At 47.6% G+C, this 18248-nt stretch overlaps 1 protein-coding gene across 2 annotated transcripts in view; it reads right to left on the reverse strand.

The window, feature by feature from the left end:
* mylka (myosin, light chain kinase a) overlaps positions 1-15668 on the reverse strand; it is a 44391-nt gene extending 28723 nt beyond the window's left edge. Inside the window, exons 1-12 of one of the 2 annotated variants that reach the window (XM_086265482.1) lie at positions 15511-15668; positions 11371-11530; positions 8958-9165; positions 8701-8746; positions 7745-7910; positions 7439-7604; positions 7169-7190; positions 6488-6659; positions 6308-6381; positions 6122-6222; positions 5740-5952; positions 153-284 (exon numbers count right to left, since the gene is read on the reverse strand). In XM_086265482.1, the coding sequence (XP_086121608.1) occupies positions 153-284; positions 5740-5952; positions 6122-6222; positions 6308-6381; positions 6488-6659; positions 7169-7190; positions 7439-7604; positions 7745-7910; positions 8701-8746; positions 8958-9165; positions 11371-11526 (1456 nt within the window). In that variant the 5' untranslated portion in view covers positions 11527-11530; positions 15511-15668. Of the gene's footprint in view, positions 1-152; positions 285-5739; positions 5953-6121; positions 6223-6307; positions 6382-6487; positions 6660-7168; positions 7191-7438; positions 7605-7744; positions 7911-8219; positions 9166-11370; positions 11531-15510 lie in introns of those variants that run through there. The other variant, XM_086265483.1, reaches the window with a different exon arrangement.
* Positions 15669-18248: the final 2580 nt, after the last annotated feature.

The raw sequence follows: 18248 nt of genomic DNA on the forward strand, positions 1-18248 counted from the left end.
GGAAACGAAGAAGTAAATCTGCCCTCATCGCATCTCCTCCATCTCCCCAGAGATCAGACAGGAAATACCACAGCTCGCGCGCACACACACACACACACACACACACACACACACACACACACACACACACACACACACACACACACACTTACCGCTCAGCTCCACCGTCATGGCGACTCTGCTGCCGTCCATCACCTTCAGATCGCTCAGGCGACCAATGAAGCGAGGAGCTTCACACGCTGCTCTGACCTCTGTGACCTCTGACCTCCCGCCTCTCTGTCTGCCTGCAGGGCGGAAACACATAAAGAAGAAAAAGGAGCAGTTACTAATGTAATCAAGTACATTTACTCCAGTACACGAGAGTACTCCAGTCTGCTGATACTTCAAATGTCAAAGGGAAATAATGCACGTTTGACTTCCTGTTTTTATTTACAGTGTAACAGCCAATCACATTAAACTATCATAATCCAAACCCAGAGCTCAGTGTGTTAGCCCGAGGCAGAGAGAGCAGAGAGAGCACCAGCCTGAGCCTCACTCGTCCTCTTCCTTATAAGGAGCGAGGGTTTCCTTTTCTCTCTCTCACACACACACACACACACACACACACACACACACACACACACACACACTAAAGTCCATTAAACATGCCTGTGTATGTGTGTGCGCTCATGTGAGGAGGAACAAATGTGTGTGTCTTGTTCTGTGTACATATCAGAAATACCAGAGAGGACACACACTGCTCACCGGCTGTGTGTGCGTCACATTAACTGATGAACACACACACACACACACACACACACACACACACACACACTGTAACAACAGTTAGTATAATCATATTTCCATGCTGGGGTGTTTCCAGGGTTGATGAGACGAGTGGGGGCAGAGGAGGTGAAGAAACAGAAATCTGAATATCTGAAACGCCGGCTTTGGTTTCATCTTTCCTTCTTACACCAGTGACAAATAAATCCATCAACGCATCCATCAGCCCTCCACCCATCCATCCTTCATCACTCCATCTATCATTCCATCCAACCATCCATCCATGCATTCATCCATCTGTCCTTCATCACTTCATCCCTCCATGCATTCATCCATCCATCCTTCATCACTTCATCTATCATTCCATCCATTCCTTCATCCATCCACCCATCCATCACCCTTCCGTCTGTCCTTCATCACTTTCTCCGTCCATCCGTCCATCATCCGTCCATCCATTCCTTCATCAATCCCTCTATTAATCTTTCATCCATCTATCCATCCATCCATTCCATTGTAACCGGAAGGTTGCTGGTTCGAGCCCCGACTTGGACAGTCTCGTTGTTGTGTCCCTGGGCAAGACACTTCACCTACCGCCTACTGGTGTTGGTCAGAGGGGCCGATGGTGCGATATGGCAGCCTCCTCACTTCTGTCAGTCTGCCCCAGGGCAGCTGTGGCTACGACTGTAGCTGCCTCCACCAGTGTGTGAGAGTGAGAGTGAATGAATAGTGGCATTGTAAAGCACTTTGAGGTTCTCGAAAAGCGCTATATAAATGCAATCATTATTATTATATTATTATTATTCCTTCATCCCTCGTCCATCCATCCATCATCCATCCATCCTTCATCACTATCCATTTCTCCATCCATCACTTCACCCATCTATCCATCCATCCATTGCTGGTAAAGTAATTTGGTAAAGTTCTGCACAACAGCTGCAGCAGACCCAGCCTGTCTAGTTTGGGAGTTTCAGAATTCTCTACTTTTACAAAGAAAATGAAAGTTTGTGAATATTGCTCTCCTTCAGCTGAGGTTATGAACCATGACGCTGTGACCTTCACGTTAAACAGAAAACCATAAAACTGCTGTTTCCAGCGCAGGAATTCAAACTCTGATGGATCGATGCACGCTGTAGTTTGGCAGTTCTTTATTTTGAAAGGATATGAACACTTCCTCCTACACTGTGAGGAGTCATGTGACCTGCAGATACAAACTCACTGTGTGAAACGACTTCAGCAGCCGAGACAGATTCTTCTCAGACTGCAGATGAGACTTTATTGTCCTCACATGGAAATCTGCTGTCTGTGGGAACCCGCTGGTATTTCACTGTGTGTGTGTGTGTGTGTGTGTGTGTGTGTGTGTGTGTGTGTACTGAGTGGGGGATTTCCTGCTGCATGCCTGATTGTCCTTATAAAGCTGCGATGAAGGTTCCTCTCCAACACGCTGATCAGTGATTGGCTGACTGATGCTGCTCTCACTCATCCCTCTAATAAAATTAAATTCTGCACTATTCAGCAAATTACATTCAAATAAAGTCCAGAAACCATCAGGGCACTAACTCTTCCAGCAGCAGCTTCTTTGATTTCTGCTTTAAGCTCAGTAACTTCACAGAGCTCGTGTTACGACAGCGGTGGTTATATTTTATCATGCGGGTCTTAGATTAATGATAAAATTTATGTGAGTAGTCGAGGTGGGAGGAAGATATAAAATATTGTGAGTGATGAAAAATAAACATTACCAAATAATGTTCACATTCACAGAGCTGCATCTGCAGGACCCAGACTGAGGTCTGTGAGCTACATTCATCCACAGGAGCTGTGATACCAGCAGCGTTCTGGTTTCTATTATTTCATCACATCTGATCAGCTAAACAGTCTGAAATCAGAAAGTTAGACTTTCTGATAATAATGAATTACAGTCGTCCAGCCTGGAAGTAATAAATACATGAACTAGTTTTTCAGCGTCACTCTGAGACAGGATATTTCTAACTTTAGAGATGTTGCGCAAATGGAAGAAAGCAGTCTTACATATTTGTTTAATATGTGCATTGAAGGACATGTCCTGGTCAAAAATGACTCCAAGGTTCCTCACAGCGTTACTGGAGGCCAAGGTAATGCCATCCAGAGTAAGAATCTGCTTAGATACCATATTTCTAAGATTTCATTTGTAACCTTCACTAAAGCTGTTTCTGTGCTGTGATGAGCTCTGAAACCTGACTGAAACTCTTCAAATAAACCTCTGCAGATGATCTGTTAGCTGTTTGACAACTACTCTTTCAAGGATGTTTGATATAAAGGAAGGTTGGAGATTGGCCTATAATTAGCTAAGACTGCTGGGTCTAGAGATGCTTTTTGAGTAAAGGTTTAACTACAGCTAGCTTGAAGGCCTGTGGTACATAGCTGATTATTAGAGATAGGTTGATCATATATAAGATCGAAGAATTAATTAATGGCAGGACTTCTTTGAGCAGTTTTGTAGGAATGGGGTCTAAAAGACACGTTGATGGTTTGGAGGAAGTAATTATTGAAGTTATCTCAGAAAGATCAATTGGAGAAAAAGAGTCTAACTTAACATCAATGGTACTAAGAGTAGCTGTAGATAATATTACATCTGTGGGATGATTACTGGTAATTTTTTCTCTAATGATAAAAATGTTATTTGTGAAGAAGTTCATGAAGTCATTACTAGTTAACGTTAAAGGGATGGTTGGCTCAACAGAGCTCTGACTGTTCATGTTTCTACACTGGTGACCACTTTAAAGACACACTGTGCTGGAAACTGTGAGCCTCGCCTGCTCCGGACCAGGTGAGATGTTCAGTATCAGTTACCATGGTGACTGAACAAGGTAAGACACTGAAAACTGTGACTAAGCTCAGCAGATCTCCTTCTGGTCTGCAAACATTTATCAGAGGCAGGAGTTTTATAAGATTTGCTCCACGTTCCCGTTGTTTGCAATAATATCAGTGAAATAAATCAATTACCATCACGTGGAACAAAATGTATAAAGAAAAACAGTCTCATCATGAACAAACTTGTTATGTGGCTGAGCATTGAATCAGATGAACTGAGGCTCCTGAGCTTAGAGGCTCAGGCTGCAAACTTCCTCACAGGTGGTAATCTGTTTTAAAACATTTTAAATCTGCTGATAGCGGCCGACCTTTCATTTCATCCATCTTCATGTCCACAGAGCAGTTTAAAGAGGGCCGAGTGTGAACGCGAGAGCAGAAGATCAGGAAAAACAGACGACAGGAAGAGGAGGAAGTGACAGTCGGGATGGGAGAGTGACAGAAGCACGCTATTTACCAAAGTGTTTCATATTTCACTGCAGTGTTTACTCAGCACTTATTTATGAAACCATGTTCTTACAAACCTGGGCCGCAAACTAAAGAGCAGCAAACCAGAACAAAGAGTTTCTGAGTCAGCATCACTCTGTAGCTGCTGTCCAGCCGAGGCAGACCTGGGATCAGCTGCAGAGCTGAGAGGAGTCCCCACCGCCTGATGAAGCTGTGGACTCCCTCTGCATGCCCTTCTTGGGTCAGCTTCAGTCTTACTCTGTGTGTGTGTGTGTGTGTGTGTGTGTGTGTGTGTGTGTGTGTGTGTGTGTGTGTGTGTGTGTGTGTGTGTGTGTGTGTGTGTGTGTGTGTGTGTGTGTGTGCTGCTGCTGCGTGTTTTGTCTTTATATGGCTCTCGGCTCTCTGCTGCCTCTGCTCAGCGGTTCAACGACACGGTGCTGAAAAACCTGAGCTGTGACTCCAGCTGATCCACGTGGTTACATCAGCTTCATGATTCTGACCAATCGAAACGACAGGAACAGAGCAGGTAACAAGACGGTGTGAGTAACCTCACCACACACACTCTGATAATCAGTTAATCTGCTTCATGCTGGTGAATGAGTCACGGTGACTGTAGGTGATCTGTATGAGTGGATGGAGGAGGTGGAGGTGTTTGCAGGTCTGCAGAGATAATAACACTAAAGCCGCTCGTGGGTTTAACAGCTGAACACTTTCCCCAGCAGCAGCTCTGCAGGTGGTTTCATCCCTCTTGAAGACGACCGCTGTGTGTTTGCAGGATTCCAGTAAGGATGGAGGAGCCCACTACACTGTGGTGTGAATGCTGCGGGTGTGGGTGCTCTGTGACAACGACTCTGTTTTAAAGATAGATTTGAAACCCAGACTCTATTTTCAGACTTTATGTCATTGCTACAGTTATGATGGACCATAAACTGGTGTTTGCTCACTGCAGCCTGTTCCTGTCATGAAGGTGAGCAGGTGGCAGCGTTCACGGTGTCCACATGTTTCAGGTGAGCTGATGAAACACTTCCTGTGAGTTCAGAGTGCACTTCTTCCTGCTTCACTCCAAACGTCTCAGATTCTCCCACACAAACATTTCTGTCCTGTGTGTGTTTGTTTTTCTCTCTCTGATCAGAAGGTCAGGTCAAAGGTCAGGGTGGAGTATGTCCTCAGTTTCCTGTTGGACCACGATTGTGTTTCTGTGTGAGAGTCAGTGCTGCCCTCTGCTGGAGGACTCTGTCATCACACTCTGAGCCTCAGAGTGAAGCTGTTCCTCTGCCCTGCGTTACAACATCTATGAATCCACACAGGGTCATGGACCGACTCTTACACAGCACCTTTCTGCTCTCCCACAGTACTCAAAGCGGTCTATACAACACGCCACATTCACCCAGTCACACTCACCCATACACGCATGTCTTCTAAGATTGTTGTGCTTCCTTACTAACATTCATGCATTCATTCTCTGATGGATGCATCTGAGAGCAATTTGGGGTTATTATCTTGCCCAAGAAGGGAGCCAGGGATCGAACCACTAACCTTCCAAACAGTAGATGGCCACCCCCCATCCATTCATCCACCCACCCATCCATTCATCCACCCACCCATCCATCATGAAGCAGCTCTGAGGAGATGGTTTAAATAAAGGTTTCATTTCAGGTCCTTTAGTCTATGTGAGGAGGAACTCACTGTGCACGAGGAGCGTCCACGCTGCAGAGTCCACCGTCAGCCCGTCAGCGTTGGTCAGCTGACACCTGTACACGCCCTGGTCCACCCGTCTCACCCTCTCCACGGTGAGACTGAGACGGGTGCCGTCTCGTCTCTGCCACAGACCTGATCCCGTCCTCACGGGCCCCCCGTCCTTCAGCCAGGTGACCACGGCGCCGGCAGCAGAGGAGGACACTGTGAGGAAGAGGAGAGGCGGCTCACACTCACAGGATCTTAAAGTCACAGTAAAGCTGTGGAGGAGCTGAGACCTGAAATGAAACCTTTATTTAAATCATCATTAACCATCTGCTCAGAGCTGCCTCGTGTCAGTGATTCCACCTTCACAGTCTGAGGCGTTTCTCACCTTGGCAGGTGAACGTGACCTGAGCTCCCTCTGTGGCCTCCTGGTCCAGGGGGACGGCCTCGAACCGCAGGTTGGAACCCGCCTTGGACGTCCTCACCGGCCTGAAACACACAGGTGATCCTGAACACACCTGAAAGTGGACGTGACTTCACATTTAAATAAAAGTGGATTGATCCAAGTTCTGACCTGCTATCTGAGCCGGGTCCTGACTGCTGGACCGAGCAGGTCAGATCTGGATCAGGAGCGTCGATGGACCGGACCTGCAGGGGAGCAGGAGCTCTTTCACTTCATGTCATTCTCTTTCATTTATTCTGCTTTAGATGGCATGAGTTTCAGAAACATTATTATTAGTAGTAGTAAAATAACCTGATCAGGTGCAGTTCTCCTCTCAGCCAGCAGAGGGAGCTGTGCAGGTGGTTCGCTCCTCCAGGAGGCGGCCTGTCTGGGCTCTTGCTCCTCGGGCTGGGAGCTGGGAGCAGCTCTGCCCTCCTTCTGGCTCCTGGTTCTGGTCTGTGGGTCGTCAGTGGGCCGGCCGGTCCTGCGGGAGGAACCAGAGTGGATGATTCTGAACATGCCGTCCTCGTTACCGCGGTGACTGTCCCCGTGTGACAGCATGTTTTTAATTCTTTGCAGTCTGGAAATATTTGATTTACTGGTGGATTTATTTTTATGACGTCTCTTTTCGGTCAGACAGTAAGAAACCTCAGACGGATTATTTGCAGCAGGTTCTGAAAGGTGAAACCTGCCGGTTAGCGTCCCCACAGGAGTTCAGATTGATGAGGAATCTCCTCTGCTTCCTTCAGCTGCCTCTAACCTGCTGCTGTGAACACTCAAGCAGTTTTCCAGAACAAGTTTCCAGCTCGTGAAGCCAAAAGATCTCAAACTCAGCTGGAAAACTTTCGCAGCAGCAAAGGAAAGAGGAGCCACGTTTCCCAGGAGCTGACGAAGCTCTGAGAGGGACGCTGCTGTCCGTCCACCAGAGCTTCAGACAGGAAACAGCTCTGAGGGATTCTTACTGTTAACACATCCAGACATGACAGCACTCACCTGGACGAGTCGTCAGGAGCACCTGGAGAAGAGAGGGGAGGACACGTGAGAGAGAGAACGTCCACATCATCAGCATCCACACAGTCACACGCTCAGAGCGCCTCACCGCCACCAGCTGCTCAACATCAGGCTGTAAACATGTTTTAACGTGGGGCTGACTCACTGCTGCCTCTGCTGGACAGCAGAGGAACTGCAGCATTTGGTTTGCAGTTTTAAATAATGACAAATGAGCGCGTGCAGCAGCTGAACGACTCTGATTGGCTGCCTCACCCTGGACGGTAAGCTCGGCGCAGGCAGTCGCTGTTCCGGAACCGTTGCTGATCAAACACTTGTAACTTCCTGCATCCTGGACAATCACATCCTTTATCTCCAGGAAGTGAAGGCCTGAGCGCTCGTACATGCTGACCCGCCCACCAGACTGAAGCTCCGCCTCCCCCTGAGAGACAAACAGTAAATACTGAGTTAATCAGTAAAAGCGGACAAAGAATCTGTCCTCCAGCCGCCGCTGCGAGTGAGACTGAGATCCCACAGCTTCTCAGCTGTTCCTCTGCAGCTCTGATCTCAAGCTCCTCGTACCTTGTGCCAGGTGACCCTGGGCTGTGGGCGTCCTGTGGTTTTGGCGGAGAACTTGGCGCTCTGTCCCGGCTCGGCAAACACTCGGCTCGGTTTGTTGATGAACTTTGGGGGACTCTCACTCCAAATGCTCGGCCTGTTCTCCACAGCAGGAGCTGCAGAGCGACACCTGGAATCGTGAGAGATGGAGTTCTGGGATCAGCACTTAGCAGTTACTTCTTTATAAGCATGGAGTGCAACCCTGTGCAGCAGCGCCACCTGGTGTTTGGATGCTGGTGTTTACACACTGCTGAAAAAATGAAAGGAGCACTTTTTAATCTGAGTTTGACATCAAGTCAGTGAACTTTGGGATACTGATCTGATTGGTTCAGTATCAGAGGAGGTGTTAATCAGGTTCAGCTGCTTTGGTGTTAATGAAACTAACAACAAGGACACAGCCCCCAGAGCAGGAATGCTTTCACGGGTGGAGGACACTCACATGTTTCCTTCCTCTTCTCTTCTGACTGTTTTTCACTAGTTTTGCATTCGACTGGTCTCCATGCTGGTAGCATGAGGTGAGGACTGGACCCTGCAGAGGCTGCTTAGGTAGCTCAACTCCTCCAGGATGATGCCTGAATGTGTGGGAGGCTTATTCATGGAGGGACACACAGCCCCCCACAGGCAGACGTTTTCACTGATTCGAATGAAATTTTAATTTAAACTCTTTGGGATGTTTGAATTCAGCCTCTGCACGTTGATCATTTTTAATTAAATGAATCGATGTGACTCCTGACACACGACCCGGTCCATATCAGTGCTGAAGTCCAGCACCAGGTTTTCCCTGATGAGTTTTCAAAGTGTTCCTTTCATTTTTGTGAGCAGTGTTTTTTGTTTGGGAGGAAAACGTTCAGCCAAACTCAGAGCTGTGTGAAAGGAGTGTCCTCTGAGACGTCGCGCTCACAGCTGTTTGCACGGCTCACCCTGCTTTCATGGACGGCGGCACGACGTATTTCTTCCCAGAATTCTCTGCAGGTGGAAAAACATCAGAGCATCAGATCGAGCTTTCGTTAAACCTTTAAAAAACGTTATGAGTGTTTTTATTTGAACCAACAAGGCAGCAAGCAGAAATAAAATGAGGGCATAACGAGTGTGGGTGTCACATGTCCACAGAGGAAAACCATACGAACACGTTTTCCTCACAGTGACTGTTTCCTGTCAGAGCTGCTCACGCTCTTACCTTCCAGAAGGATCTCCACGGTAACCTGACGGCTCCCCGCCTGATTGGTTGCCTGACAGGTGTAACTGCCCAGGTCCTCCTCCGTGACCCCTCTCACCAAAAGGCTGAAGCTGCCCCGCCCACCCCGTTCCACGATGTAGTGCTCTCCACCAATCATGGCCCTTCCCTCTCTGTACCATGTGACCTGTGGCTCAGGATGGCCGCGCACCTGAACGATTCAGACAATGGAGAAAAGCAATCAGCTGATTTCACACAGACTCGTCCAGCTGACTCATCCGGCATAACGGAGGCTGTGTCCATCTTTTATATACAGTGTGTGTTTGGTTTGAGGTCAGCGCGACAGAAGCAGACAAGCAGACCGAATCTGCAGGACTCGAAGAGGACTAAGGACCTCACAGAACTAGGAAAGCAAGCGTGTGTGTGTCTGTGTGTGTGTGTCTCTGTGAGTGTTTGTGTGTGTGCAGCATGTGGTGGACAGATGTGTTTGAGGACTTTCAGCTGCCATCAGGCTTTGCAGATCCATCCATCATGTTTGGGGATTTGTGGTGCATTCAGGTGTCCTGGGATTCTTCACATGCAGTCAGCAGACAGCCAGAGGAGCTGAGGCAGAAATGAAGAGCGCTGCCTTCAGGTGAAACTTGTCCAGTTTGGCTGCGATTGGGTCTTTAAGTGGTTAAACTGGTGTAAAACCACGGGGGAAACCAGAGCAGCGTAAGAGCTGCTGATTAAAGTCGGGCCAAACACAGAAAATGACTTCAGAGAGCAAATAAAGCAGAAACAGAGCGTTTGGTGTGCTGGGATTGTTGGGAGGCTTCACATCAGGATGCAGCCGGTCACAAGACTGAAGAAATGTTAATCCGTCCGCTCTCACATCCTTCCAGCCTTTCAGACTCTCAGATACAAACACAGTCTCCTGACCTGTGATGAAGGTTCAGCCTGATCTTCCTCGCTCTTATTTCTGTGGCTGGCAGCGAACCGCCTTAAACGTGTTCTTTAAAGTTGGGATGTTTGTTCTGTCTCAGTCCTGCTTTTATGATCTGCTGCTGTGAGCTCTGTTTTTATGGTCTCTCAGATCTGTGAAGCACTTTATTCTGGAAAAAGATCCAGACACAAATCGTGTCATTCCTCCCACACCGAGTGTCTGTCCTCAAGTCCTGCTTCAGTGTTATGTTGAAGAGTAGAATAGAATAGAATAGAATAGAATAGAATAGAATAGCCCTTTATTGTTATTGTACATGTGCAACAGAATTGTAGGTGCTCCACACCAACTGTGCAGGAACAAGTCTGTGAAGGTTCTCAGTCATCCAGGTCATCGTAGTCAAAGGAGCTTGCAAAGAAAAGCGTCTGGACTTCTTTAAGTTGCTTGAAGACGTTTCACCTCTCATCCGAGAAGCTTCTTCAGTTCTACGACACCAACTCTCTGCCATCTATAATCCAGTTTTGAGATCCCTCCCCAGACGCCTTAATGCCCACTCACATCCTGGGCCATCTGACCTCAGGAATTCGCATGATAAGGTGGGGCCAGGTTTCACAATGAACACACCCGAAACTCTGGCTGATTGGGACCCACACCCAGTTTCACACCTTGGCTCATGTGATTAGAGGATCATCAGGGGGTCCTTTTGTCCCTCTGTGGGGGGAAACTCCCACTAGGTTTATATCTGGGACTCTCCACCATTTGACCTTAGAACTGAAGAAGCTTCTCGGATGAGAGGTGAAACGTCTTCAAGAAACTTAAAGAAGTCCAGACGCTTTTCTTTGCAAGCTCCTTTGACTGTGCAGAAATAAATAATAATGAAGAGGAATATATATACAAAAATAAGAGGAAGGCATACAGGTTGCAAAGTGCTCAGAAAAGAGGAAATGATAAATATTAACACGTATAAATCATCAAGAAGTTTTAACAATTAATTTTCTGCATTAAAGTGAGTCGTTTAAAATGAGCCAGTCTGACTTTGATCGTCAGTCTGTTGTGAGTCTGTGAGGGCGTCAGCGTCTCCTGAGGCTTTCCTCATACACAGAGCCTCATTTCTAGCCTCCATGTTTATATTTGGTCAAACTGTGGTGATTACACTGATGCACGCTGGCACCGCTCGCTCAGGTCACAGGAACACAACTATTTATACAAAGCCAGAGTTTAAAGTGGGCTGAAACCTCCGTCTGATAAGAAAGGCTGCATGTCTGAAGAGCTCAGCTGCTGCTGACATCGGCTCTGATGAACCTCCAGAGACTGAAGGTCGGCTTCATCCAGAGTTCAGAGTGCCGGAACGTCTCATTCTCAGACCTGACAGGTGGAAATATCTCACATCTTAGTTATCTTCACGGTGTCGAGTCCACCTTAAACCACCTCAGAGGTGTAAACGCTGTTCACTGTTTCAGGTTTAGAGGTAAAAAGAACCAATCAGAGTCTCACCTTGCCCTCCAGTCGAGCTTCTGCCCCCAGCGTGACCCGGGCATTACGGGGAGGAAGGACGAAAGCTGGAGGCTCGTTGCCGTGGGAACCGCATCCTTGTGACAGGCTTGTAACCTTGGAGACGGTGGAAACTGAAGCCAACCGCACGTCAGTCATTCTCCTATCAGAGGAAACAAACATCAGAGAGTGACATCACAAACATGCTCTGAGCATGTGCACACCTCAGAGGCATCATGTGATCAGCTGATCATGTGACTCTGAGGAAACCGTATTTTCATCTGCAGCTCAGTCCTTGTTCTGATGACCTGTAACACCCGACACGGCTGTGAGTATCAGTAGCATCTGTAGTTGTTCAGCATCAGATGAGTGCGGTGGTTCCTGACACACATACCTGTGAATCACCTCATCATGGTGGTGGTTACTACACCAGCATGAACCCAGGAGCTACTGGTCTCCCAAGGCAAACTGGTCCTGGGTGAGGACAGAGCAGTATACATGCCTGCCCTCCAGTGGGCTCCGGTGGGCCTTCACTTGCAAGAGGGGCTGTTGGATGGTTACTGCTGTGACGTCAGCTCAGAGCGTGCTCACTGCTGGCTTCACAGTCGTTGTATGTTGGTGATATTTTCGGCTTTTGGCTGGACATTAGCTCAGTGTTTGCCGGCTGGTCGCTGTGTGTCTGCTGGATGTTTTGTGTGTTTTCAGAGCAAACAGCAGCAGTCTGCAGCTCTGACCCTCTCTCTGCTGCTGCCTTATAAGGTCTAATAGTTACGAAACACACCCAACTCTGTTTGAAATAACAGTTTTATCAACATGTCAGCTTTTGTTTCCTGTCTCGTCCTGATCGTGTGTTTTTCTCTCCAGCTCAGAGCTCAGACACAAACCTCCATCTGACCGAACACGAGCTGCAGCTCAGCCTGAATGAAAAACTCTGAGAACAGGTTCAAAGTTCATGCTAAGCTTCTGACAGCACGTCGGTGCTCATTCTCTCAAGGAGTGAACACAGGTTAGATGCTGCAGTTTCTGGATACATCGATCAGGAACAAGAACGTGAAGATGAAAGATCAGCGAGACTGCTGTGTGAAGATGTTTGAGTTGATGATGATGAAGGTTAAAGATGTCCAATGAGCCGCCACAGTCCCATGAACTGATTAAATGTACTGAAACCTGCAGAGGAGAACGTGCTGGAAATGCTGCAGAGCACCAACAACCAGAGATGGGCAGTAACGCGTTACTGTAATCTGATTACTTTTTTCAAGTAACTTGACCAACACTGCCAACAAAGATACAGAAGAAGACAGCATTCAAACAGGAAGGCCTGCGAGAGCTCTGAAGGTCACAGAGAGCCTGAGTGAAGCTTTTCTCACAGATGGTGTCACGTCGGTGGAGCGACACAAACAGCAGGAAAACAAAGAGAAGCTGACAGAAGATCAAGAAGATCAATAACACAGAGATAACAGAGATAACAGAGATAACAGAGATAACAGAGCAGCGACACATGAATGTTTGCAGTCAGCAGCTCAGCTCCACCCTGAGTGGCAGAGAGAGAGAAAGACTGAGCGGAGCTCACTCGCCCATCTGCGCTTGTCATTAGCAGAGTTCATTATCAGGAGCAAAAACTCTTTCCTGTTTGTCATGCTGAACCAACGCAGCCAAATAACACAGAAGCCTCCCCTCGGTCGGAGCTGCTAACTCACTTTCTAAAGTTCAAAGTTCAAACTCTGACTTTCAACAGCTGCACTCGGCTGCTGGGTCACATGACCTGATGCAACATCAGCTCTACCAACAGAGCAGAGCTGTGAGGAGGAAGTCCTGAGACCTCGCAGCTGAATACCAGCTCTGTGATTCTGTCAGCAGGTCAGCCCTCACTACCTGTGAGCAGCTTGTTTTACACAAAGCCTGCAAATATTTCACTAAATATGGAGAACATGATCCAAACAGCAGATATTTCCACCGAGTAGAAATGTTTTCACAGTCTGACCCCGCCCACCCCACCATGACCTCATCGATTCAAATCCAAACATTTCCCGGAGTGGTCTGTAAATATGCTTCAAGTCTTTTCTCACTGTACGTGTGTGTGTGTTCATGTGAAACTTTGATTTTGCTGTTTCTGTGTAGCCTGAAAGCATTTGTGGTGATGAACGTGTGTTTGAACAGACAGGTGAGCTGCAGCGTTTACAGCCAGCCTGCACTCAGAGACAGGAATCAGCTGCTCACTGCGATCACGCAGACTTCTTCTCTCAGTGAAAACCTTTATGAAAAGTCAGAGAGTTAGCACTCATCCCAGACCTGCTGCAGGAAGACAGCTGCTACCATCGGTCATATTTAAAGTCAGTTTGCATTTAATGTGAGGAACGAGATGAGTGAGGCTCAGACACGATGAGACGCCAGCCTGAGACAGGAAGCAGCAGAAGATAAGAAGAGATCAGATCAGGCATCAGGCTGTGAAATCAAAGCTGCAGGTGAGTTCACGGTGCTCTGAAACTTCCCAGCAAACTCCGGTCGGTCTGAGGTCGGCTGTTTAATCAGAGGAGATTCCTTCACGTCAGTCGACCGTTTCACAAACATCCTCTACAACTAAGCAGCAGCAGGCCGAGCTTCTGTTTCCCACATTCACCCTGTAATATCACACACTGTGCAGCAGCATCAGCACTGCATCTCCACTGAGACACAGAGGCGTGAAACATCAAGCAAACACCAGACATACATCAACATCCCAAGAACGTCCTGACAATATCCCAACAACATCCCAACTACGTCCCAACGACATCCAAACAACTTCGCAACAACATGCAGACATGGATCTGTGCCTGGAATTGAGATACTCTGCCCTGAAATGCAGGAAGTCTCACAGTGACTGAGTCTGAAATCCTTCATGGAGCTTTAAAAAGACGTCCGAGTTTGATGGTGAGGATTAACTGATGATTTTAGATGTCGTGTTCAGTTTTGATTGTGTGAAGGAAACCTCCACCAGTGCTGAGGAACATCTACAGGTGGAGGAGCAACACCTGCTGACCCGAGCTGCTGGCAGCTCCCTGCCTGAAGAGGCTTCAGCATCTTTACTGGATTTTCTCTCAGATTTGATTTTGTTCTTGTTTAAACTCTGCTCGAGGTTCAGACAGACGCAGGCTCCACTCTGATCTGATAACCTTTTGTTATTGACACTCTGATACTCATTAACATTAAAAACCTGCAGCGTGAGGTCTGAAAAGTTTGAGCGGTCCTTACAGTCGCATCAAGCTGGCTTCATTCTGTAGGACTCAGTGCTGTAGTGACACCACAGCAGTAACACAGCACTGTAAAGTATAAAAGTCTGTGACTATGATGAAGTATTTCTTACATCAGAGGGTAAAATGATTATTACTGCAGGATTAATGTGGAGCTGCTTGGTTTCATCATCAGTCTGTGGCTGAGGGGTCGTTCACCTGCTCATCGTCTTCATAACCGACCGCTTTGTAAAAATTCAGAGATCATAGCCCACCACACTAACTGCACTTTGATTCATCTTAAAACACTGTGCACAGAGATATCACAGAGGTCAGAGGTCACCACACTGATGATACAGACAGAAGAAAGCAGAGACTCAACAACACAAGGAGTGAAAATAAGATGAGATAATAACTGAGGTCAACTTTAGTGCCAAACATGAAGAAAAGCTAAAGATGAAAGTGAATGAGGGACGAGGTGATCGTTCAGAGGATGGTTTCAAACTCTGACGCAGCTCCTCTGAACTGATTTAGTTTACAAAGTAAAAACATTAAAATTATCAAAGAGAAAAACATCAAAGCGCCACATCTGCACAGAGTTTAACATCTGGCCTGAAACATGTTTGCAAACCTCAAACTAATCGCTCTGATTAATCGGCTGATCATTAAACTGTTGTTTGAGTCTGTGACGCGTGCAGCAGGAGAGAGAGCAGAGAAGGAGAAGCAGCTCTTCAGCTGCTCTTTATCTCTGATGGACGTCTCAGTATTAAACACTAATAAACTGATCTGGGCTCAGTGTTTGTTTAACCAGCAGGAGCCTGGTGCAGCGCTGACCCCGCCCACCCCAGAGTCTGGGTGCGTTTGATTAAAACACAGGAAAAAGTCACATTTGAGTCTGAAGAACCACAGAGAGAAGAAGGAGAAGCAGTGAACTCACAGCTCTGATGTTCCTCTGATGGTTCTCCTCCTCTGATGGTTCTCCTCCTCTGATGGTTCTCCTCCTTTGATGGTTCTCCTCCTCTGATGGTTCTCCTCTGCGACTCCTGGAAAACGAACCAGACTGAGGAGCTTGTGTTCCTCTGCAGCAGCTTCACCTGAATAATCCGCTCATTCAGCACCGGGACTCCTCCTCTTCCTCCGGGCGGTCACTGCTCTGTGCTGCTGTGGGTGGGGGTCTCTGTGGGTTCAGGCTGTGGAGCTCAGGCTTCTGATTTGTGTCAGTGTGGCGCCATCTGCAGGTCAGTCTCGGTGCTGCACTCTGTAGCATGTGTGGGAGGAGTCCTGCTCCTCAGCCGCCACCCCCTCTGACATCATCCTGGAGTTCGTCATACAGACGTGTCTGAACATGAGAACTCCTCTCAGGTTCTTTACAAACCTCCAAAGAACCGAAGCAACAGGTTAAACAGAGTGTTTGTATCAGCTGTCTGTGCTTCATCAGAGGAACTTCATCATCCTCAGACTTGTTCACATAATGATGTGATGAGAGCACAGTTTGATTGGTTATCCACAGATTTAGGAATCATCCATCCATCTTCTTCCGCTTACCCAGGGCCGGGTCGCGGGGGCAGCAGCCTCAGCAGAGAAACCCAGACTTTCTCCCCAGCCACCTCCTCCAGCTTGTCCATGAGACCACCAAGGTGTTCCCAGGCCAGCCGAGAGATACAATCTTTCCAGCGTGTCCTGGGTCTGCCCCGGGGCCTCCTCCCCTGATTTAGGAATCATTTAAACTTTGTATGAAACAATACACAGAAAGGAGCATGAAAGGAGCACTTTTTAATTAGAGTTCAGCATCAAGTCTCAGTCCCCAAATCACGGCTGAAACTGAGGAGACCGAGCGTTCTCTATCGTGGCTCCTGAGCTTTGCAATAATCTTCCTCTTCACATTAGGCGATCGACATCAGTGCTGGTTTTTAAATCCAGATTGAAAACACATTTTTATTCACTGGCTTTGACTCAGTGGTTGACTGACTTGTATTTTATTGTTTTCGCTATGTTTATTATTTTATCATATTTATTATTCTTATGGTATCTATTATATTTCTGTTGTTCAGCACTTTGGTCGGCCTTGTGTGTTTTTAAAGTGCTATATAAATCAACGATGATGAAGTCAGTTACACTGTTGGGACACTTTTTGTGGATACGTTTATTTCCCATCATTCAGCAGAGGCAGCAGGGCTGTAGTAATATTATTAAGGTGGAACCTCTCCCTCACCGTGGCTGACTGTATAAAAGAGAATAATGGGCGTTATGTTATTGTCAAAGGAAGTTTGACATCAGAGTTTGTGATAATGAATGTTTACCCACCAGAGCATCCCTCTGATTTTCTGATTCACATGTAAAATCAACTTCTTGTTCCTTTTTCTTTCATCTAAAGAGTGCAGCGGTGTTTTTAACCCAGTGCAGTTTATTATCGTTGTGTACTCCGAGGTATTTATAGTCCACATCGACCCCCTCGATTGAAACAGGGGTCACAGGTTTCCTGGTCCTCCTAAAGTACGTTGAGCTGTAAATAATTATCTCGCACCACGTGACAAAGGAGTTAACCACAGCCCGCTACTCTGACTCATCACCCTCACCGATCCACCCAACCACCGCAGAGTCATCAGAAAACTTCTGAAGATGCCAGGTCTGTAATCCTGGGGCCAATGGGATGTGGCGTCTTTGGTACAGGAACGAGGCATGATGTCTTCCACAGCAATGGGACCCTCTGTAGACTCACACTCAACATGAACAGTTTATGAAAGACTCCACAAAGCTGGGGGAGCAGGCCTCGAGGACACGGGACTCACACTGTCTGGTCCAGCAGACTTGTGGAGTCTCCTCATCTGTCTCTGAACCTGGTCATGAGTGAAAGTGAGAGGGGGGGGGAGGGGTGTCAGGACTTTTACAGGAGGCTATGATGCAGTGTGGAGACAGTGGGTGGCTGTGGACTGCAGGCTGACCACAGGTAATGCTGTGGGGGGAGCAACATTCACTGCAGTGTCCAGTCTGTTGTAAAACACATTCAACACGTTAGCTCTGTCCTCACCACCCCCAGCTCCTCTGCTGTTGGATGGTCTTCGTGCCATTCCACACCTCTGTTATGTTGTTCTGCTGGAGTTTAAACTCCAACCTTCTGTCACGGTTGCCGATAGCCAACTGCGGGGATGTGAGGAAAAGGAGGACCCAGGCGTGGAGCTCTGAATGTAAGCAGTGCGTTTATTTACAGTGCAGTAAATGACCAGTACATAATAAATCCCCGGAGCTCCCTAGACTCCTGTGTCGTGTCTCACTCAAACGTCCGTGCTCGTGCTCTCCGCTCCCGTGTTACCGCACATGCCATGCATTCTGCTCCACGCTCTTCCTGCAAGGAAACAACAGAGGCAGCCGTCAAACACAACTCCTGCGGGCAGACACGACACTAGTCTAGTCTAGTCTAGTCTAACTTGGAGTGTGGCAGGGACTTCAGGTGTGGCCAGTCCTCCAGCAGGGCCACACCCATCAGGCCTGAAGGTGCTACAGAAAGCAGCTGTACATACACACACATACCTGCCTACATACAAATGTGGACACAGAACAGTAGCACAGTATCACATATACTTCATAACTGCTCAGGGTCCTGGGTCGCTCAGACCCAGGGTCCCTGACACCTTCTCCTGTAACTGTCCTTATCCTCTCTGAACTCCGCCTTTATTA

Source organism: Aulonocara sp. 'chitande type north' Nkhata Bay, linkage group LG16 (assembly GCF_057382095.1).
Source record: "Aulonocara sp. 'chitande type north' Nkhata Bay isolate Kocher_YH1m ecotype deep benthic linkage group LG16, A_spYH_male_GT1.1, whole genome shotgun sequence".
Taxonomy (NCBI): domain Eukaryota; kingdom Metazoa; phylum Chordata; class Actinopteri; order Cichliformes; family Cichlidae; genus Aulonocara; species Aulonocara sp. 'chitande type north' Nkhata Bay.